This window comes from Rissa tridactyla, chromosome 8 (genome assembly GCF_028500815.1).
Source record: "Rissa tridactyla isolate bRisTri1 chromosome 8, bRisTri1.patW.cur.20221130, whole genome shotgun sequence".
Taxonomy (NCBI): Eukaryota; Metazoa; Chordata; class Aves; order Charadriiformes; family Laridae; genus Rissa; species Rissa tridactyla.
Window position 1 is genome coordinate 54223986 of NC_071473.1, and position 22387 is coordinate 54246372.

A 22387-nucleotide genomic window follows, 5' to 3' on the forward strand; every position below is an offset into this window, starting at 1 on the left:
TATTCCAGTGATGCTGGGTTTGGACACTGGGATTCCCCCTCTGGAGGTGGTATGGGGGGGGAGGCAGCCCCACACCCAGCACCCAAATTCTGCTGCCAGCTCTCACCCTGAGAGGGACTGGGATGGGGAAAAAGGAGACAGGAGGAAGGGGAGGCAGCTGGGGGGGAGAAAATGCCGGTCCCATCACGGGGAGAGTGGCAATGGCATTGCCGTCCTGCTCGGCTCCTTGTCACCGCGCGTCTCCTGCACTGCAGCTGGTGACACGTCAGCACTGTAAAGCGAGTGTTGGATGCACGGAAGGACACTGACACACGTTACACCCCAGTGCAAAATACTCCCCAAACCAACACCCTTGGGAAAACTGCCAAAAGAGAACAAATTCCTCGAGCAATTTCGCCGCCAGCCAGCCGGGCCCCGGGGAGCACCGCCCTCTCGTGGGCTAAGGAAGCAGCTACCTGCTAATTCACTTCTAACCGTCAGCTTAATTAACCAGCGTTAATCAACTACCTGTTGCCTTGCAGTGCAACCTTCCTGGGCGAGGAGCCCCTGACCCGCCGCTACACGGGGCCATTGCCTGAGCCCAGTGGAGCTTGTGCCGGGGGCTACGAGCTCCCCCAGCCCGTTTGCCACCCATTGCCCATGGGAAAGGGGCAACACCAGAGCCTGCCCAGCACCCAGCTCCCAAATGCCGGCACAGCCCATTCCCGGGGACCGCCTGTCTCTCAGGACACCCACTTTTTTTTTTTCCCCCAGAAGCTGTTCCTTGTGCCCCACGGAGGCTCCAAGCACCCTGGTGGGAGCCGGTGGTTGCCCACCGGAGCTGAGGGATGCCCTGCAGAGGATGCTCCCAGCGCCTCGGGGCGCTTACGCTGAGAAATTATTGTACACAGAACATAGGATGCACAACCAGCTGAACAAGAGAAACAGCAGCGGTTGCATAAATCTCTCCTTAAAGGCAATTAGTGGAGCTGCTGTTGGCAATTAGAGGAGCACTGCAGAGAGCAATGAGTGTGCAGCTCCCAAATAATCCAGTTCCAGAGGTGAGGGTATCGCCTCCTCCCTGCTAGGGAACAAGACGCAGTGTTTCACGCGAGAGAGAGGCAGCAGACATGGACATCAAAATAACTGCGTGGTTGCAAGCGGCTAATAACTCCTAGGGTGCTTGGAGATGCCATGGGGACGGCCGCGGTCCAAGGGGGGGGACGGACGGCCGCGGTCCAAGGGGGGGGACGGACGCCCCACGGACAGCGTCGTGGAAAATCAGCACGAGCCTCACGTTCGCAGCGCTGGAGGAGCGGTGCCCAAATGTCAAGTGCGTCATCCCAGGGGGAGGGATGCAAAAAGAGAAATAAAGTGATTTTATTTTTTTTTCCCCCGATTTGACCAAAAGCCAACCCTAAGTTAAAGGCTGCACAGGCGTGACGCTGGGCTGCTGCGTGCCCACACGGTGCCTGTATCCAAAGCTGTATTCAGTGGGAGTTTGTTCTAAAACTGACACTTCTTATGATGCATTTTGACTTTAAGCATTCATCATTTTGTAACAAAAACTTATTTTGTCAGAAAAAACATCAGCCAGATGCCTCACTCTGACACTACCACGAACGAAGATGCTTTCCTGCACCACAAAGTAAGGTGCTGGAGACAGAAAAATGAACTACCAATACCCTGCATAAATTGCCCACTTCTCTTGCAAGATGCCCAAAGAAGTCAGCGTGGGGGCCCAAGCCGGCCAAGCCCAGCCATTGCCCTTCTCCGGGCAGGGAGAATGGAGCAGAGCGAGCAGAAAAAAAACCTCATTCTTAGCTTTTTTTTTTTTTTTTCCCCTCCCTAAGAAATCCTCAATATTGTCTCATGTTCCCCCCCAAAAAACCACAGTGATTTTTCCCCAGGATGTGCACAGAATGGGAATTTTGACTCGGTGGCTCCGCTGAGCTTATACTTAACTAGAAAGGCACAGAAAAAAGATCCTGAAATAGCTGAGAGCAGGGCAGAGCTTGCTCCTGTTAGGTACTGGCGCAGGGTGACCCCGGCTGTCCTGTGGGTTTAGCTCTTGGGGCACGGAGTCCAGAGTCACAGTTACAGAAAGGTACTTTATAAATAAACCAGACAGATGTGCACAGCCAGCAGACAAGAAAGGTTTTCTCTAGGGCAGGAGAGTAATCAAATTCCATGTAGCCACGCGGGGAAGGAGAACCGGAGGTAGAGGAGACAGCGCGGTGTCATTTACAGGGCAGCCATCCCTCATCGCTCCTCCGTGCTGGGGTCACAGCCTGCGCCTGCAACTGTGGTCCCCGACCGAGAGCGGTCCCTGCTCCCCCATCACCGTTCCTGCCCTGGTAACAGCTGCCGTTCCCTCCCATCACGGTCCCTGCGCTGCTGGCAGCCATCTCCCTCCCAGCCACCCCAGCACTGCGCGTTCTTGCATTCCCAGAGCAAAGCCTGAATTAATGAACCCCAAAAAAATCAATACCTCGGCTTGTTTTGTTGAATAGATTCTGCTAAAGGAGAAAGCCCAAGAGAGAAATCGTACAAGTTCACCTCTCCCAGCCAGCTCCAGTGCAGAAACAGGCAGGGGTTTCAGCCCGCAGGGAGATCTCCAGGGAGGGCCAGCCAGGGGCGGGGGACCAGTGCCTGTGGTGCTCGGGGAAGAGGGTCCGAAAGGTTCCCCAGCCCCTTCTGCCAGCAGAAAATGGATAAAGATGCAGGATGCACCAGCCAGCTACAGCGTCATCGGAGAGAAGCCAGAGCCCAGGCTCTGCTACCTCTGCCTGCCCACCTGTGTCCCGAGGAGCCAGCCCCTGGCAACGTGGTCTGAACCCTCCCCTAAGCGTATTTTCCCTTACTATTTATCACTATTTCTTTAACAAACGAAGGAGTACCTCACTTAGATCTCCAACGCTGGATGGGTGGACCCGGCCCTTCCCTGGCAAAGCCTGTCCAAAAGGAGTGTGTGTGATAGAAGACCCTGCCCCGTAAGAAAACCACACTGTTTTACATCGTGCAAGATGTCAAAGAGCAAGATTTACAAGAGCAACCGGCACCATATCGCGGCCTGAAAACACACGGCAGCCAAAAATTGCCTGATAAGGCTGTAACCTCCCCATGCTCCACACAACTGAAATCCTCCGACTGCAACATCGCATGGAAAGAAAACGGCTGCTGCCGGGGGAGCTGTGCTGGGCCGTGCTAGGGCCGTTTTGAGCAGTAATGAATGCAACAAAAAAACCCCATTAAACACCAAATACCCTTCTGTTACACATGACTCACATAACGGACAAACACCAGCCACACTTCAGCATCCTATTTCTTGTGTGTAAAGACTATTTTTTCCACCTAAAAAAGAACGTAAGAAATCAATGCCTGGAATTATGCCTGTGGAAAAGAATAATTTCTTGCAGTCAATAGAAATATTTTCCATTTTTGAGCCACATTCTGGCTCATCTTTCCAGATAATCAAGAAATCAGCCAATCTCCCTGTTCCAGCTTGTCCAGCTGGTAAAGCATCTGAGAGCAGAAATAGCTGAAACAATTTGAGCCCAAACATCCCCTTATTTATTAATTCCCCCCCCCCCCCTTTCCTTTTGTGGCCTTTACTTTCTAGAAATGACATGTCGGGACTGCCCAGGGACAGACCTACGTCTTGCAGCTGCGGGGCACTGCTCCTGGGAGGCAGAGGGAGTATATTGTGTTACCCCCTCACTCTGTATTCATTTCAGCAAGTGCATATGGCCCACGGGCATCCTGAGGCAAAAGATGGGATGCAGGAGTTGGAGAAAACCACGTAGGAACAAAGGAAAAACCACAAGGTAGGAGAGAAGAGCCTTCATATCTCCATCCTTAGATATTTTTAGTCTGAGAGGCAGAAATGCATCACGGAGATATAAAAGGAAAGCTCCCCGCTGCTCCCCGTGCCGGAGAGTTGGGTGCGGTGCTCTGCCCACTTCCCACCCTACATCTGCGTGGGAGCAGGGACTCCTGGGGGTGGAGGGAGTCAGGAAGGGGACAGCCCATGCTCACCTGCCCACACACCACCCCGGTTCGGGGTGAGGGGCAGGTGATCCTGCTGCGGGAACAGCCTGGATGCTGACGGCAAACAGCAGCACGTTCAACCATCCCTTCTTTGCGGCCAACAGAAACCTCGTGTTTACACACAGACACGTGCCTAAGCTTTTCAGATACTGATCCTTGGAAAAAAAAAAAACAAAAAACCAAACAGTAGAATTACACAGAATAAATCTGTCAGATATGACTGACTTCCTCTTACCTTTACCTGGGTGGAAAAACAGGATGCATTTTTAAAAAGGGAGTCTTCACCAAGCTACTTGTTACATCCTGGCCCATACTGTCTTTCTGGGTAAAAAGGAGCAACTTCTCTTTTCCACTGGGAGAAAATGGTTTTGATTTCTGCTGGCCAGCTCTCCCCCTCTGCTGTGCTGTCTCTTGGTGCCAAGGATGTGATCGTGCCACGCAACTGCAGATCCTGACCATGTCCTACCCCTCCTCACATCGAGGGGCTGCAGGGGGTAGCTGGAGGCACCTACAGCCCACTCCTGCTCTGCCACACTCAGCCCCAGGAGCCACGGGCTGGGTAAAGCTCACCCGAAGGCTTTGCTGAGCAGAAAATGTTGATGTTTGATGGATTCTGCATATTTCTGGGTGACGGACTGCAAACCAAACATCCGCGCCTCTCCTGCATGACCCGGCACACCGCTGCTCACTCAGGTTGCTCAGCCATGGATGTCATTATGGTGTTGACGTGTTTTATTTTAGTCTCACTTCTGGGTACAGACAGCTGTCACAATTGCCCTTCCCGAAAAGCAGAGGCAAAACAACAAGATTCTTGCTGACACTGAAGATGCAAAGCTTTTACTTCTGTGCTGCCCAGGTGTTTTAGCAGGGTAGGAAAACCATCTGCCTGCAGTTGGAGGAGACATCATGGGCTCACCTGGTGAGGTGCAGGGGGCTCATCATGGGTGTGTTAATGATATATTGTTATCAGTGAAATGTTTAAAATTGCAGTCATTAAAAATAAATCAAATACCTTCCAGGAAGAGATTGTTAGATGTAGGTTCAGAAGTGGGGAAAAAGGAAACACTCAGGTGTAGCAGTGCTAGCCTGGCATGCAGCAATAGCCATTAACTAGGAGGCTGCTGTGCCACAATTAGTTTTAAGGGGTCTTTAACATTTTTATTAGCTCTTAGATGCTTTTGACGTACTTAATTTACGCCACAGAAACTGTAGAAGATGGCAGACGATGATTAAGATGCACTTTTAGTCTTCTAGAGTGCACCAAGTACCTTGTAGCTACGTACCATGCATATAAAGCAATATTGCTTGTTATTCAGAGCTGTTTGTTACATTAATCATGTGCCTGCTTTGCTCTGGGAAGAGGAATTAGAATATAGCAATATTCTGGCTGCTTGTTTTTAAAATCCATGTGTGGGTGGACACTCCAGCTACTGCTCACATTTTTCTCTTGCAAGTCACAGAAGAGCTGTTCGTGATTCTCCTCCCTGGTATTTTCTCCTAATTTTGTTGGCCAGATTGAGGAAGGAAGCTGCCTCAAGTCAGTCGCCAAGTGTTGCGTGGAAATAATAAGTATTACTAATTGAGAAATGTTTGAATTTATGGATTACAGAGAGGAAACCTTGGAACAGCTTTAAAATGAAAGGTGCCATAATAATTTTTCCTCCAGCAAAGAAACAGAAGACCTGCAGAGCTATTATCTTTGTCTGCTAAACCTCTTCTGATTCGACACCTCTAGTCTGAATATTGAAGAACAAGTCCTCGGGAAGGAACCGCAGTGCTGTTTCTGAAAATTATTTAAGAGCTCTACAGTACCGGAAAACAAGGGATTGATTTTTCAGAGCAAAATTTGACCAAAGCTTTAAAGCAAGCTTGAGATTCTGAAACATGGATCTAAAGGAAAACCTGTATTAATGGTCCACTCATTCCACGTTGCTTCCAACTTAAAGCAGATGATGGTGGAGAGAGACAGGGTTAAAGTAGTGCTGGAAATACATACCTTGCTGGTCAAACCAGTAAGTGACACTGCCTGAAATGTCTCAGCCTTCATCCAGCCACACCGGCAGGTCTCATCATTCGTTCAGGACATCGCACAGAGAATTTTTACAGTCAACTGTGTTCCCCTCGTGATCCTGGAAAGACGTTATGGAGGCATTAATAGCAACTCAACAAGTTGTATCAGCATCTTCCTTGACCTTGCCTCACCACATCTGAAGAACATTTCAGAAGAGCAGTGAGTTCTGGGATTGAATGAAGTTTCACTGAATGAGAAAAATAAAAAATAATTAAAAAAAAAGAGAGAGAAAACCAACGAACTTGAGAAACAGCAAGTTACCATCCTGCTCGCCAGATATGAACCGTGTGTCAAGGCATGTCTCCGCGCTGAACAGTTTACAGGATGCATAAATAGCTCCACAAAGCACATGTTGGCACTGCCTCATGAAAAGGCATGCTGTTGGCACACAGCAGCTAAGGACAGAGCCTGTAACACAACAGAGGAGCTGTACCTGATGTCACAACTGCTGGTTTACTCCAGACAAATGCTTTTACCTGAATGCCTTTAATCAGAATATCTTCTTTAAAAAAACCCAAACAGATCTGTTCACTTTTTTAAACTGCACTTACTAAAAAAAAACGCTAAAGCATTTACTACCAACATATTCCTTACACTACAGAACACTTTAATACTTAAAGAAAAATTATTCCTTTAATTCAGCAAATTGCTCCTACGTGAGAAATAAAACTTAAAACATGCGTGCCATAAACTCCCCAAATGCTATCTGCAGGAGGCACATATTACTTCAAGTATGGTTTTAGCAAAAACTTACCCATCAGTCCCTAAAAACAATGGATCTTCAGCTATTCTCCACTTAGTCCAAGGGCCATAATTCCACAGCTATGCCATCACTCCAGAATAATGACGCTAGTCCAAGACTACTGGCTATAAGAGCACACAAAGAACGATGCCACTGGCTGCCCCAGCACACACAAACCCACCAGATCCAGGTTAGGAGGAAGCAGATCCAAATACAAGGTTTATAAATTAACATTCATTTACAAGTAGAATGTGGCCACTGTTTCGTAACAATTATGGAGTGTCCCCAGGCAATATGGTATTTTTCACTGTTACTAGCTACAGGCGTTCTCTACATAACTCCCGGGAAGATTGTAATTTAGATTTTTATGGAACCTTTAATAGCCAACATCTTGATAGGCATCAGTTCAATTAAAATAAATTTCCCTTCTTATAAGAACGATAGATTACAAACACCCAAAAATCAGACTAGTTCAGTTTATATGGAAACAAATATAATTATACAATTTATTTATTAATACAACTTTAATCTACAATACCATTGATCTAGCACACCCAAAACATAGATGATTTACACAGCCACACCAGGCAACACTCCTTCCCAACCTGCTCTGGGCTGGGACGTGGGGTGCTGATGCCCCCACACCACCATCCCGCATCGCCAGGAGCACCCCACGTCTCCACCGCCCACAGAGTCCCATGGGACCTCCTTCCAGGGAAAGGGGAGATTTTGGGGGATCTGCCAGCCATTCTGCCAGCTGAAGGCAGGACTGAACCTGATTTGTTCATATTAGCTGTTCCTTGTGCTCTGCCGGACCCCAGGCCTCAGCGATCTCCATCCCACGCACATAGAAAACACCGCAGTGATAATGACACACTGCAGAACATCTCGGCTGTGGGAATAATTGCAGATACATGCTGCCCTGCCTTTGCACAGGCATCTCCATGAAGGCAGTGGGAGTTGTAGAGACATTATTAGGTCTCATGACATTTTAAAAAGGCTTAAATATAAAATGACTTATAGGGGTTTCAAAGGCTGGAACGGAACTGAAATAGTCTTTGCAGTAATAATTGCCAGATGCTAAAAACAACCCACAGAGAAGCACTGCATGACTGCTTGGAAATGAAAGGACAGAGAGATCAAAATCCACGCACGAAGTTAGAGAGGAAAAAGCCAGAGTTCTTGCCAAGCAAAGCCATTATGGCTGCTTCTACAGCCACCCTTCAGCCTGACTCACTCCTGACTGCAACAGAAGCAAAGGTTCCACGCAGCAGTGGCAGAGCGCCCTGCACCAGTATGCACCACCACTCCAGTATGGGACGCTGCCGGGGTATCATCTCCCATGAGAAAAATCAGGTGTCGAGCCTTTGTATCAGCCTGGCAAATCCACACTTTATTTTGGCAAGTAAGCGTAACATTTCAGTCAGCACCAAACACTCAGGCAGAACTTTGCTTGGGTTTCTGAAATCGTAACAAGTAAGGTCTTCTGCTGAAATCAAACGGCGTGAGGGCTCCGCTGTAACTGGGGCAAACTCCCCTGGCACACACTGACCCCAAACCAACAGTTTGTGTAAGAACAGCCTGAGGAGACTAGAAAAGCAGCTCACGGACAGACACAGCAGATAACGGAGCATCAGGAGCCAGCATCGATTGCAAGAGTTGTTCAGATATATGATATATTAACATGGATACAAACCTCACGGTTTTGTGTATTAGTCTGCAACATGTGAGCAAGTAACAGCTGAGAGAACAGGCCCTCCTCTAGCATCTTATGTAGAAAAGCATTTATTAATAGACACTAATGCTTTCAAACTAAGAAAGGGTATGTACTTCCCAGCATCTCCTGCTCCATATTTTATTAATCTTCAACAGTAAAATCATTTCACTAGAAAAGTGCTATAAGAAGAAGCACCTCCTCTCTCCTGCATCTCTTGCATCAAGGCTATGTTGCTGTGTAAAAATCAAATCCACAGTGAATTACTGAAACCCTTACGGTCTTCTGTTTGGACTAACGCATACACAAAGCAGGAGATCTACAGCACACGCTGATAGTGAATACTTGCACTTATTTTCTTGAATTCTTTCTCAACCGTGCACTGCAGATGAGGCTTATCTTGCTTGTCTCTTAACAACAGCCAAAAAAGGTGGTGGGGGGAACACACAACAAGGGAGAGACTAAGTCCATGTCTCCAGTCCTTTCATTTGTGGGAACTGGCTGCTACAAGTTTCTGTTAGAGAGGAGTTTGCTTTAAACAAGCAGCTTACACACGTAGATGTTTCCTCCGGATGCAGTGTTACCTACAACCATTTGTCATAAGTCTCAACTAAAACCTGCGTAACTTGGATGAAATAAGGGGGGGGGGAAATAACACCCAAGAGAACTCCAAGAAAACTGCAAAAGTAGTTTCAGCCATATGCAAAACCAGACTGACAGCTGAGGAAAAAAAAAAGGTGATAGGATAACCAGGATAACCAGTGCCAGGATAACCAACCACTACTTCATCTGGTGCCTACAACAGTTCAATTACCTTCACGAAGGAGGCAGCTCTTGCTTACGGAATCACCCCTGGATCTGGAGCCAGAGCACGTGAAACCTCCTGCCTCAGTGAACGGGGCAAGTCAGAGCAAAAGGGGTAAAAAAAGGCAAACAGGCCGATTATATGTGGGTAAGCCTCTAATCACTCTCAGAACTGCAGAGGTCTCACAGGTTGCACAGCACACAGGAAAACTTAACTTCTACCACGGAAAAAATGCATTTTCAGCCGGCAAGCCAGCCTGTCTGTCAAAAATGTAAGGATCTGGAGCCACATACATGTTTATTCACAGTGCAAATGCCTAGCTCTGTTAGAGATTTGCTCTCATCAATAGATTTCTGACAACAAGTATATACATTATAGACACCATGATTTCTTTCGAGCTAACAGGCTGGAAATACTTAAACTAGTACATACTCACAGAAATAGGGATGTTTGTTTCTGACTGACATTTTTCTCTTCTGTGAACTTCTTGCATTAAAAAATTCTAGTCACGCGTAATGGCTAAGATTGAACATTTATTGATTTAAAAAAATACACATGCAGAAAGCCATCCTCTTTAAAACCAACACATAAAATAATCCAGCAGAGATTTCAGAGAAAAGCAATAGCCCTATAAGACATGGATTTATCTGAAGCCTCCAGCAGAAATGTATTTTGTGGGAGTCCATGCTCTAATTACACCATGCAGTGGTGCGAGTCCAGCCAAAGTCAATCACATAACAGAGCACTTGCCTTGCAGTTTATCTTTCTTTTTCTGCTGCTTGGATTTCTTTCCGTCCACCTGGAGACTGACAGTTCTCCTCTTCTCCAGATTCAAGAGCTCCTGGAAGAGCTCCTGCACATTGTAGTTCATTTTGGCTGATGTCTCCATAAAGGAACACTTCCATTTGCTGGCTAACGCTTGCCCCTCGCTGGCATCCAGCTCCCTCTGAGTCTCATCACTTTTGTTACCCACCAACATTATTGGGATTTTTTGGATGTCCCCTTTAATCTGGCAAATCTGTTCAAAGATGGGCTGAAGATCTTCCATGGACTGCCTGCTGGTGACAGAGTACACCAAGATGAAAGCATGCCCTTTGGATATCGACAGCCTCTGCATAGCAGGGAACTGATGGCTTCCCGTGGTGTCTGTAATCTGAAGGGTGCAGATGCTCTTATCGCAGCTGATTACCTGCCGGTACGTATCTTCGATTGTGGGGATATAGGTTTCCCTGAAAGTTCCCCTTACAAAACGAAGCACCAAGGAGCTTTTGCCAACCCCTGCTGCTCCAAACACAACCACTCTGTAATCATTGCTTTGTTCAGGCATGTTTGCTGTGCTGCAATACCAGCGAAGATTTTAACTGAAAAAGCCCGAGTTCTTCGAGTTTACACACCCCTATACAGAGGTGGCCTGCGGAAAAGGGAGAGGGGAAAAGGGAAAGAGAGGAGCAGGGGGAGAGAAAGAAATCGTTCACACCACCTCGGTAATTTTACGGTACGCTATTGAAATAAGCGATTAAATAAGTCACTCCCCTCCCACCCTTTTTTCTTGCGTTACGGAGAAATAACAACCAAACACACACACCGCCGGCATACACCCCGTACACACTAAATAACTCAAAAGGAATTTACCTGTAGCCATCGGCTCCGCCGTCCAGCGAACCGAGCCCGAACCCGCCTGCCAGCGGTGGGGACGCTGCGCCGCCTCCGGCCGGAGCCCCGCCGCTGCAGGGAGGGGAGAGAGGGGAGGGGAGGCTCGGCGGGGCTCCCTGCCGCCCCCGCCGCCTCCCTCCTCCCCTGATGGATGGATAGATGCCACCGCAGCGGGCCGTGCCACCTCCCCGGGCACAGCACGGTGCAGGCGGCCGGGCGCGACACCGCTCCGGGGATGGTGGGGGGGTAAATCTGCCCATCCGGGCAGGGCACCTGCCTGCGCCTACATAAAAATCCAATCATCTTCTCCCCCACAAAAATAAACAATCAACGCAACGATCTGAATCTGGTGCTTAAAGGAGGCGAGTTTTTGGTGCTCCGTCCCCCTCATTCCGTACAGAAATGCTCGTGCCCGCCGTCGCCCCCCAGCACCTCCCTCAGCACCTCAGACCCCCGGGGCTGGCAGGATTTACCGCCCGTCACCCACCTAACGCTCCCCAGCTCACTTACGGCTAATTTTGCTGTAACGCGTAAAAATACAGGTCAACTTTCCTACCCCTGCCATGAAAAGCGGTAGGGATGACCTGAGATACTGCAGCCCTCCGCCAGGGAAGCCGCCAAACCTTTGGGGCTATGGCCGCTAAGGTCCGCTACTTTGACATGGCTCCCTCACACCGGCCAATAAAATACGGAGTTGTGTTTCACAATCACAAGCTGTATTACTCCTGATTTATGAGGAATTACCCCAGGCACCGTCTCTCCGCACCCCCTCTGAAGGCATCCCGGATAACCCAGTGCCTGGCGGGGAAGGCGGCCACGTCCCCCCCTGCTTCACCTCCGAAACGGCGCGGGGAGAGCGCCGGGCACACGGCGACCGCTCCCCTCCCGGCCCCGCTCCGCCCCAGCCGCCTCCCTGGCCGCTATGGCGGGCGGGAGAGGGCGCCCCGCCACCAGCTGTCGTCTCACAGCCCCGCCATGGCGGTGGGCGGCCGAGCTCAGCCCTTTCCCCGGTCCCCTTCCCGCCCGCGGAGCCCGGCCCTCCCTCACGCTCCAAAATGGCCGCCGGCCCTCATGGAGGGAGCTCAGCTAGACCTAGACCCGTTCTCCGCCGGCACCCAGAGCAGGTCCACACCAACCTCCACACCAGGGACAAGGCTTGGCCCATTAGCGGGTTAATATAGGTGTCTTAATTAGCAAACCACCCCAGGGACACCGCAGTGGATGGCCAATCTCACACACCAGGACGAGACTGGTTTATTTATTTCAGTCGTGCAAGGCTCCTGGGTGCTTGGTGGTTTCCCACAAATCAAGCACAGTTTATATACACGTTTTACAACATCATTGTCATATTCGTACCTCCTAACTATATTTGATTGTTTAGTAATTTACATACACTTGCACAATCGAGTTATAGCTAATAATGCATGCTCAGGCAAATGGTCTTCACCTGATCTAGGGTCTTCTTGGCCTATGGGTGTGATTTTTAGTAGTATAATGAAGGTGGTTCAGCTTGGGACACTTTAAATCCTCGCTATCTTGCCTAGTTGGCTAAACTCTCCAAAACATGTTGTTCAGTAGCGTTTTCAAGGTTCATATGTTGATCTGTTGCAGGATGTTCCTCCTCAGGAATGTTAACAGTTCTTGGTTTCCTTGATTAGGAGTTCTTTCTTTAATCATCCTTGACAGACTTAAGGGCAGAAATCCTCCTTATCCCTGAGTATATACACATGGTACCTCAACATTAGTCACTATTAACCATTTTGAGGACATGCTTTGGTAACAGCAGGGCTTCAGCATTTATTGTGTTGACAGGTGTGATTTGTTTAGCCCTGATTCCCTGAGGAGAGCCAGTCTCAGCTTGTACTAACAGCACCAATCCAGGCTGGGTGGAGAACGGACTGAGAGCAGCCCTGGGGAGAAGGACTCGGGGGTGTTGGGGGGTGAGAAGCTCCACACGCCCCGGCAACGTGCACTGTCAGCCCAGAAACCCCCCGCAGCCTGGGCTGCATCCCCAGCAGCGTGGGCAGCAGGGCGAGGGGGGGATTCTGCCCCTCTGCTCTGCTCTGGGAGACCCCCCTGCAGCGCTGCCTCCAGCCCTGGGGCACCAACAGCAGAAGGACACGGAGCTGTTGGAGCGGGGCCAGAGGAGGCCCCGGAGCTGCTGGGAGGGCTGGAGCCCCTCTGCTGTGGGGACAGGCTGAGAGAGCTGGGGGGGTTCAGCCTGGAGAAGAGAAGGCTCCGGGGAGACCTTCCAGCCCCTGCCAGGCCCTAAAGGGGCTCCGGGAAAGCTGGGGAGGGACTCTGGAGCAGGGAGGGGAGCCATGGGACGAGGGGGAAGGGTTTTCCACTGCAAGAGGGGAGACTGAGATGAGATGTGAGGCAGAAATTGTTGGCTGTGAGGGGGGTGAGCCCCTGGCCCAGGTTGCCCAGAGAAGCTGTGGCTGCCCCATCCCTGGAGGGGTTCAAGGCCAGGTTGGACGGGGCTTGGAGCAACCTGGGCTGGTGGGAGGTGTCCCTGCCCAGGGCAGGGGTGTTGGAACTTTAAAATCTTACAACCCAAAGCATTCTGTGATTCTGTGAACACTAACGTCTCCCACAGTGACAATTAAAACTATCCCTGTGCCTGACTGTGTCCAGGAGGGGGGAGTTGCATTGCCTGGATCAGAATTCTTCTCTTTTTTCTTCTTCTTTTTTTTTTTTTTCTGAGCATGACCTCGGGCTTGGACCTGTCTGTAAGTCTGCAAAAAGCCGTGGGTCCCTGGGTGGCCATCAGGGAGTCGTCATCGTGGAGCTGGGGAGAAGACAGTCCCCGGCCAGCGCACTCAGACAGGGCCAGACCCTGGGAAATGAGGAATATGCCAATTTTAAAGTGTGACAAAGGGCATTTGCGGTGCTCCACTGCCAGGACATTCATCAGGAAGAGAGCAAAGGGGACAAATGTCCCTGTTCAGAGCTCAGCTCTGACCGTGCTGGATCGTTGGGCCAAGGCCAACTGTATGACGTTTAATAAGACCAAGTGCCAGGTCCTGCATTTTGGTCACAACAACCCCAAGCAACGCTACAGGCTTGGGGCAGAGTGGCTGGAAAGCTGCCCTGCAGAAAAGGACCTGGGGGTGCTGGTGGACGGCCAGCTTAACATGAGCCAGCAGTGTGCCCAGGTGGCCAAGAAGGCCAACAACATTCTGGCTTGTATGAGGAACAGCGTGGCCAGCAGGAGCAGGGAAGTGATGGTGCCTCTGTACTGGGCACTGGTGAGCCCTCACTTCCAGTGCTGTGTTCAGTTCTGGGCCCCTCTGTACAAGAGGGACATTGAGGTGCTGGAGCGTGTCCAGAGGAGAGCGACCAGGCTGGTGAGGGGTCTGGAGACCAGGGCATGTGAGGAGAGGCTGAGGGAGCTGGGCATGTTTAGCTTGGAGAAGAGGAGGCTGAGGGGAGACCTCATTGCCCTCTACAACTCCCTGAAAGGAGGGTGGAGAGAGGTGGGGGTTGGCCTCTTCTCCCAGGTGAAGAATGACAGGACCAGAGGAAATGGTCTGAAGCTGCGGCAGGGGAGGTTTAGGTTAGATATTAGGAGGAATGACTTTACTGAAAGAGTGGTCAGGCCCTGGAACAGCCTGCCCAGGGAGGGGGTTGAGTCACCATCCCTAGAGGTGTTTAAGAAACGTCTAGATGTGGCACTTCAGGGCATGCTCTAGTGGCAGAGATGGTAGGTTGGTTTTTTTTTTTGGGTGTGTGTGTTTGTGTGTATGATTGGACTCAATGATCTCAAAGGTCCCTTCCAACCATGAAGATTCTATGATTCTATAAAAATCGGGGTGCCCTTGGCCAAGGGGTGTCTTCAGGATCTGGCTGTCTTATCTGTAACTCTCATGCTGCCCAAGACGGGGGCATTTAAGAAACCCTTTTGCAAAGCTTCACACTCTTATTGTTGTTGTTACAGTTAAACTACAGCAGGACAAACTCCACAGTCAAAGGGGCTGGTACACCCGCCTGAGGATGTCCCTGTGTCACCAACCTCAGGAGGAGACGGTCCAGAGCTCTTTCCCCTTCACGGAAGTTGTGACTGGTTAAAGACGGTGCCGTAGATGTTTCCCCTGATTCTGTGGACCACAGGGCCTGGTTTGGGGAATAACAGTTCTAAAAGGGGCAAATAAAACACTTCTGAAAGTCTACAGGAACGTGATTCTCCTCAGCTTCTCCTGCAGACCACCTGCCCACCCTGGCCTCCTGTCCACCCCAACCACACACGTTTCTGCCTGGCCCTTTGGTGGCATGTCCAGGACAGCAAGCTTGTTCGCTCTGGTCCCCTGCTCCTCCTGTGCTCCCCATGCAGATGGATGGCGACTGTCTCTTTCACAGGCTAAACTCTCTAAGAAATAATTGCTTATCCCAATGCAGGGTGCTTAATAACTCTTTGATCCAAAAGCCATAATTACATCCTCGTCACATAATTACATCCATCGCCCAGAAGGGCGATGCTGCTGCTTGCACTTTGGGATGAGTACACAAGCTTCTGCCTGGGGCATGCTCAGGTCTGTAAGTCAAAGAGTTAAATCTCTTTGGGGGCATTTGTCACAGCCCTTCCTAGAAAGCTGGAGCCGGGGAAGTGAAGGATCACTCCCTGGTGGGACGTTGCTCTGCCACATTGACACTATTGGATCCAGAGCAGCTGGAAACAGCTATAAAAGCCCAGTAGGGATGTTAAGGTAGCCGGGATTTGGATCCTGCATGAAATTAATGCAGTAACTGCAAGAGGAAAGACTTTATACTGATGCAGGTTGTAGTATAATTACAAAGAGCAATTTGGCAGCGGCGGGAGCCTGTTTCCCCCAGCGGGGATGTAGGCAGGGAGCTGTGCCGTTCCTCCGCAGACCAAAGGCGAGCGGCATCACTCGCAGTCCGAGGCTTGATCCCCAGCAGTCCCCCCCCTGAGGCTCCCCGCTTCCCTGCTGCCTCTCCAGCGCCAGGCTTGCCCTCGGAGGGCAGGCAGCCGCAGGGCGGGCTGTGCGCGGCACCGTGGGAGAGGGAGGGAAGCCCTCCGCAGAGGATGACCTTGGGAGTGCAATTGCAGGTGCCTGGCAAGTTAAAAGCTCTCTAAATCTCCTGCTTGCACTAGAGCTGGAGAGCAATATGCTTATAAGCTATCTCAGACGAATCCTGGAACAGAGGGAGTATGCCCAAAAATGAGAAAATGCTGAAAAAAGCACAATTCCCATTGATAAAATTAGTTTTCCTCTATCCCAAAAGCCAGTTTGTGCAAGCATCCAACACAACTGACCCACCGGCCTCAGCTTTGTCCGTGCCACTGGGAGCAGACCAGGCAAAATCGCTTTTTCTGGGATTTATAGAACCATAGAATCATCTGGGTTGGAAGGGACCTTTAAGATCAAGTCCAACCATCAACCCAACACTGCCCAAACCACCCCGTGTCCCTCAGCACTGCGTCTGCCCGGCTTTTAAATCCCTCCAGGGATGGCGACTCCACCAGTGCCCTGGGCAGCCTGGGCCAATGTATGAACAGATTGATTTTGCTCAGGGCCAACTGGCTGTGCAAAGATCTCTTTAAGGCTTTTCGCCTCTCCCCAGAAACCTTCCCCTGCTTTACTGCAGTATTTTATTCTTGTGTTCACTGTAGAGAATAGACTTCTGCCAGCTTATGCCTGTTGAGGACCTGACCTTAAAATAAAGCCTTGGGCCTGGTGGAGTGGATAGTTGCAGGCTCTGTAACCTCCTCCGTGGCACGAGGGAGGGCAGCCAGGGGAGCTTGAGTCTTGGTTCCAACACATTGCAAAGCCCTCGGGTGTTTCCCGGAGCCAACACCTCCCCTTCCTACAGGACAGCCACCGGCACCGGCCCTTTCGCCACCCCACACAGGAATTATTGGGTGTTAAGGCAGCAATTGGAGTTGTTTTTCCCGCAGGGACGGGACAGGATCAAGCAACAGACCTTTAAGGGAGAAAACGGTCCAGTTCCCTGCTTGAAACCATTTCTGCAGCTGCTCAGCTGGTGCCAGGGCCTGGCTGGTCCCACCAGCCCAACGCTGGGCAGGAACAGAAAGGGATCACGCCGTTCAGAACCTCCGGGCAGGTTTCATGTTGGTACCTCGTCCCCATCTGAAGGGATGCTGAAGAGGCTGTGCCACAGGCTCCCGCATCCAAGGGCAGCCGGGCTGGGCACGCACCGCTGCTGCTCCTGGAGAAAGCCTTGGTGTGAGCGTGGCTGCGTGTGCGACAGGAGCTTGCACTTTTCCTGAGGCCCGTGAATGGTTTTCATTCCTCCTGATGCTGGAGGAAGCCCTTGCCCACACCAGTGCCTGCTTTATTGGATGTGTGCCTGTCTTTGTTCTGAGCAGCAGCTCGGGAAGAGCAGATCTGTGCCAGGAACCAAACTGGCTTTGCGTGCGGAGGTGGTCAGCGCTGTGAGACTCTTCCCTGTCAGTGCAGCAGCAGCTACAATCCCCCTACGGCTCAGGTGCTGCTGAGAAACTGAGGAATAACAGCTGAGCGTCTGCAGATAAGGCAGAGGCACGTTGGTACTGCTGCTAATTAGCCACCCACGGCAGGGCTGTGCCATCCCACGTCACCATCAGGGTGGTACCTGATGAGTCCAGGCTCCATTGGCACAGGCACGTCCTTGTGTCAGTCTTTGAGACTGCAGCTCTTGGGTTAGCAGGCGAATTTCTGAAGAGGCAGCGCTTCCCCTTCCAAGTAGCCTCTCCTTGCTTTAAGGAAAAAAACCCCAACAGTGGAAGGGCCCTGAAGGCATTGAGAAGCTTTCCTGCTTGTTTCTCCTGTCCTGTTTGCGCTCATCGTGCTTCTGCATCTTCCCACTCTCACATCTCTTGTCTTCCTACAGCACATTTTTAGCCTACTAAAAATTAACGCATTTCATGAACCATTTATGCTTGGGGCTGTGTATGGATTACATACAGCCTGGTCACATCCCGACTTCTGGTGGCCCCAGTTCTTTCCTATTCTACGTGGACACTTTCATGGAAAAAATCTACCGGCTGGCCCATCCCCTGTGTGGTAGCCTCTGTTACCGAGCCTGCATCTGCTGTGCAGAAGGCTGCTGCAGCCACGTCATTCCTATTTGTGTTTCTATCTCTTAGTTAAGCACTTAAGCAATTTCTGTCTGTAGCCGAGTCTGGCTTTGGGAGGTACGGCGGCACCTAAAGCCAGCACTTGTGGAGGAAACACTCCTCAGTCCTTCCCCAAGCTTATTCTTCCAAAACCATTTGTGGTTTTCCAGGTTATAATTTCTGATTTCTCTGATACTTGCTGCCTCACCGACTCGAGGGTATTCTCCCACCTATTTTGCATCCACGTCTCTTCTCACTGAGCAGCCTTGTAATGCTCGCCTCCTATCCCACACCCCAAAAAAATAAAAAAAAAAAGAAAAAGAGGGTCTTTGGAGCTAGTTCATACTGCTCTGAATTTTTTATCTTACACAAAAAGCCCGGAGGATTTTCTCAAGAAGCTTCAATCTTAACATGAAGCCCTGTCAAGTCCTGTCATCATTCCCTGCATTATTTACTAGGGGAAAATAAAAGCAGATGCTCAACTCCTGGGCCAGCTGGTTTAGCTGCAGAAGCAAGCTATCCCCGCATCAGGTGCTGGGAAAGATTAGGGCTGATTCTCGGCTCAGCTGCACAAGATATAAGCAGAACACTCGATTTTTCGCAAGGTACTCGGAAACACCTGGAATAGAACCTGGATCAAATCCCTCCAGAAAGTAAGGGGAACTTGAACCGAGACCTTCAAAAAAGAGCCTCTAAAACCACTAAGGTGCCCAGTTGCACAGAGCTACTTCCCAAAGTTCCTGTCTGAAATAATAATAATAATAATAATAATAATAATAATAATAATAATAATAATAATAATAATAATAATAATAATATAATGAAATAATAACAATAATGAAGAAAATGAAAACAGGGGAATAAAGCAGATTTCTTTAACAGTACGCTAATCAACATTGCTTCATGCTTAATACAAAGGGATGGAAATTAGTTCTAATAAACTGTACTTCTTTTACATTAGGGAATTATTAATGTTGTAATCACAGCTGCTGAATCACAACTATGTGGAGAGCTGATGCTGTTCAGGAGATTTTCTCCCGCTGTTAATTAGTCATCTCAATAAACCTGTTCTCAGCTCCGTCGGTGTGAATACAAGGGGTTACCCGCTGGGTAACCACGTAAGCTTATGTGTGTCAGACTACGAGCAAAACCAAATGCCCCATGTAGTGACATGTCAGAGGGACATTGCTGGGGTGGCAGGGTGCCCAGAAGAAGTGCAGAGGACAGGCAGGGTCCTGCTTGGCCATGTGTATGACATACGTGAGCGGGGTCCACGTGTGCTGGCAGCAGCGTGCTCCTGCGCAGATATCGCTGCAGAGGAACTCGTGGAGATCTGCCTGGTCATGTCAGCAGCAGTTTTCTACAGGCTCTCATTCAGCAGCCCTTTTCACTTTGTTATGGCTTCTGCAATCCCCAAATACCTTAATTTTAAAATCCAGATATGATTATAAAACACCCCACTCAAGGTACCTGGCACCATCAGCTGACCCGTGCCCATTTCCCTCCTGACTCTCCCCACCTCCTCTCAAATATTCTCTCTTTAAAGTCCGTGTTTCTGCCTGCTGCAACACAAAAGCTGTTCCTGAAGTACTTGCTGGGGACTGCCGACTCCTGAGCTGACCACATTTGCCATCTGATTTTTGGGGGAGCCATAGTGACGGTTCCTAAGCCGCTCTGCCCCATTCCCATCCCCAGCGCAGGGTCCACCATGCCTCAGGAAGCTGAAGGTGCTCTTTCCCTTGGGCAGCCAATAGCTTGAACCTCGATTTGCCACTTTTTTTGCCAATAGTTTTCCATCAAAACCATTTCAGCGAGGCCCACACATAATGCCTGTGCCCAAACCTGCCCAAATCTCTGAAATCAGGGCGCTGCAGCTCACCCAGCTCTCCAGGACCGTGTCCTTGGGGGTTCCTAAATCCACATGGTACCTGGGCTGTCCTGACTACAAGCGTTTGGCGGTGGAAGTCTCCCGTGCGTTTAATTTCCTGCAGATTTATTTGGGGAAATTCAAAGATTTCTCACCAAGAGTAGAGACTTTCCCTGTGCAAAGGCTTCGCCTCCCCGAGTCCTTTGGGCTATGGCATGAGCGCCCGCAGGCAGCACCCCAGATGAAAACACGGCAAGGCCAAGACAAAGGTTGTCACCAGCCCTTTTTAATCCAAGTGAGGCTCGTGTCCGCTTGAGCTTCCCTTTCTCACCCACCTTTCATTTCCAGAGCTCATTTGTGAAACATAATTTCCGGTGTTTATGAGGTATTTATTAGCCACAATGAAATGCTAACTAGTAATTAGTAGCTTATTGGCTATCTCAGCTAGCCATGTTTGCTCGAAGGCAGATATCCCATTCCCAGACAACATTTTCCAAGCCTTCCAAGGTTTAGGATGGATTTACCGTTCCTCATCCACAGTCCATCTGAACCCAGCTGTGTGGTTCATCCTGGGATCTCACCCTTTTTGGCAGGTCTCTTGGCTGCTGAGGCACAGCACGGCACCAGCAGCTCCCGAAGACCCTCAGGGTCTTGCTGGGGGATGCCCCAGTGACCCAGGGCACAGCACGGAGCACAGCACCCCAAGGCGTGGGGACACGCACCCGTCCTGCTTTGTCCTCACCGTGCTCCATTTCCACTGCTTTTCCTCTGGAGCCCACCAAGGCTTTTCTTTTCTGATGGGAGATGGAACTTGATATTCACGGCCAGTACAGCCATCTTCTTAATATTGCTTTGAGTGTCACCGATTCCTGCTGAGAGGTATGAGACAGCAGCTGAAGGCAGAAAATAATTTTCCTCTGGAATTACATAAATTATTATTAAAATCAGAGGATGTGTGCCACTGATGCATATCACTTATCAGAAAGGATGTCGCTTGCAAGCAATGCCGATACTTGGGAATGCAGTTCAGCCTGTAAAATATTTATTAGAAAATGTTCTGGAGTGGCTCATCTATTTTCGAGACATAACATCCATTGCGGGAGCAAGCTTCATCTGTACTGGAAGAGTGCCCTTCCTCTGGAAACTCTGGAGATCTTTAAGCACAATAAAACCATGATGGAAAAAATAGAAGAAAACACTAATGCCTGCTATTATAATGGATATAAACTTTCCTTGACTCGAGATGATGAAACAGCTAAAGGACAGGACAATACTTAAACCGTCTCAGCAAGGAATTCACTGCATGGAGCCATCACACGTCAGCTGAGCCGACTCGGAAAGAAATGGGACGTGCAGCCTGCCCACGAGCGAGCGGGGAGCGTGGGCTCTGATGGCCCCCAGCGATTGGCATGGCACCAGGAGGGATAACCCACCAAAACGCCCGCCCATGGAAATCTGCAGAGATTTGGGAAGCCATCGCCAACTGGCACGATCTCCGGAGAGGCTCCTGCAAGAGGGCTGGATGCCGCGGGAGGGGGACTAATCGCATTAGCTTATCTCAGCCCGGTAATCAAAATGAACGGCAGTGAAAGCCAGCCCTTCCAGCCGGGCCCGAAAGAGCAGCTCATGGAGATGCCCCAGCAATGCCTGGCCCAGGAGCGGCAGCACAGGGAGGGCCCCGGAGCAGATGCCATCGCAGCTGGGGCCGGGGGAAGCAGAGCTGGGGCAGCGGAGGCGGCTCAGCCCCTGCCCCCACATGGGGGAGGCTCGTCCTGGGCAGCACCAGCTCCAGCCTGACTCTTACACACCTCAGGGACGGAGAGGCAGGAGGTGCCGACAATCATAGCCATGATAAGCTCTTGTATTTTATTGAAAACTCTAGATCTAAAGCCTGAAGTGCGTATTGATTTCCTGTAATAGTCTCTGACAAGGGAAGAGCTCAAAGAGCCATCGGCTCTTGTACGGTGCAATGTCAGGTGCTAAGCAGGAAAGTGGACCCGTGACACACGTCTGTGTGCCCACCACAGAGCAAAAGCCTCCCAAAAATACATCTCTTGCTGCTTATTGCTTATTTTACCCCAATAAAAATGCACAACTCTGTCTCATCTTCGAGAGCCAGAGTGACAGTCATTTGTAACACGGACCGGAGCGGACGTGAGCAGCAGTCCCCAGCTCTGCACGTCTTGTCTCCTGCAGTTCAGGCTCCTGCTATTCTTTCCCCGGCAATGCAGCCAATGCTTTATTTTCATCACAGTGAAATCCCATAGAATAGCCTTGGGCTACAGGAATTGTGGTGGGAGAGGGGACGTGCTTCAGTGTCCAACAATATACTAATTGCCTGGGGACTGCTGGGACCGGGTTTAAAAGGGACAAGGAGAAAACACCAGCACATCCCTCTCCCCAGCCAGTGCTCATCGGCACCATT

General features: G+C 50.2%; 1 protein-coding gene across 4 annotated transcripts; it reads right to left on the reverse strand.

The window, feature by feature from the left end:
* Positions 1–9783: 9783 nt before the first annotated feature.
* Positions 9784–11886, reverse strand: DIRAS3 (DIRAS family GTPase 3). 4 transcript variants are annotated; one of them, XM_054212299.1, is made up of 3 exons: positions 11850–11886; positions 10994–11086; positions 9784–10772 (listed from the first exon to the last, which is right to left on the reverse strand). In XM_054212299.1, exon 3 carries the CDS (start codon positions 10686–10688, stop codon positions 10092–10094), a length of 597 nt encoding a protein of 198 aa, XP_054068274.1. In that variant the 5' UTR covers positions 10689–10772; positions 10994–11086; positions 11850–11886; the 3' UTR covers positions 9784–10091. The 4 variants fall into 4 exon arrangements, with proteins under 4 accessions (XP_054068274.1, XP_054068275.1, XP_054068272.1 ...); XM_054212300.1 differs by lacking the exon at positions 11850–11886 and adding an exon at positions 11781–11828; XM_054212297.1 differs by lacking the exon at positions 11850–11886 and adding an exon at positions 11759–11809.
* Between the last annotated feature and the right edge of the window lie 10501 nt (positions 11887–22387).

Coding starts and splice junctions, on each gene's coding strand:
- DIRAS3 (XM_054212299.1), bottom strand. CDS start 10,688: ATGCCTGAACAAAGCAATGATTACAGAGTGGTTGTGTTTGGAGCAGCA.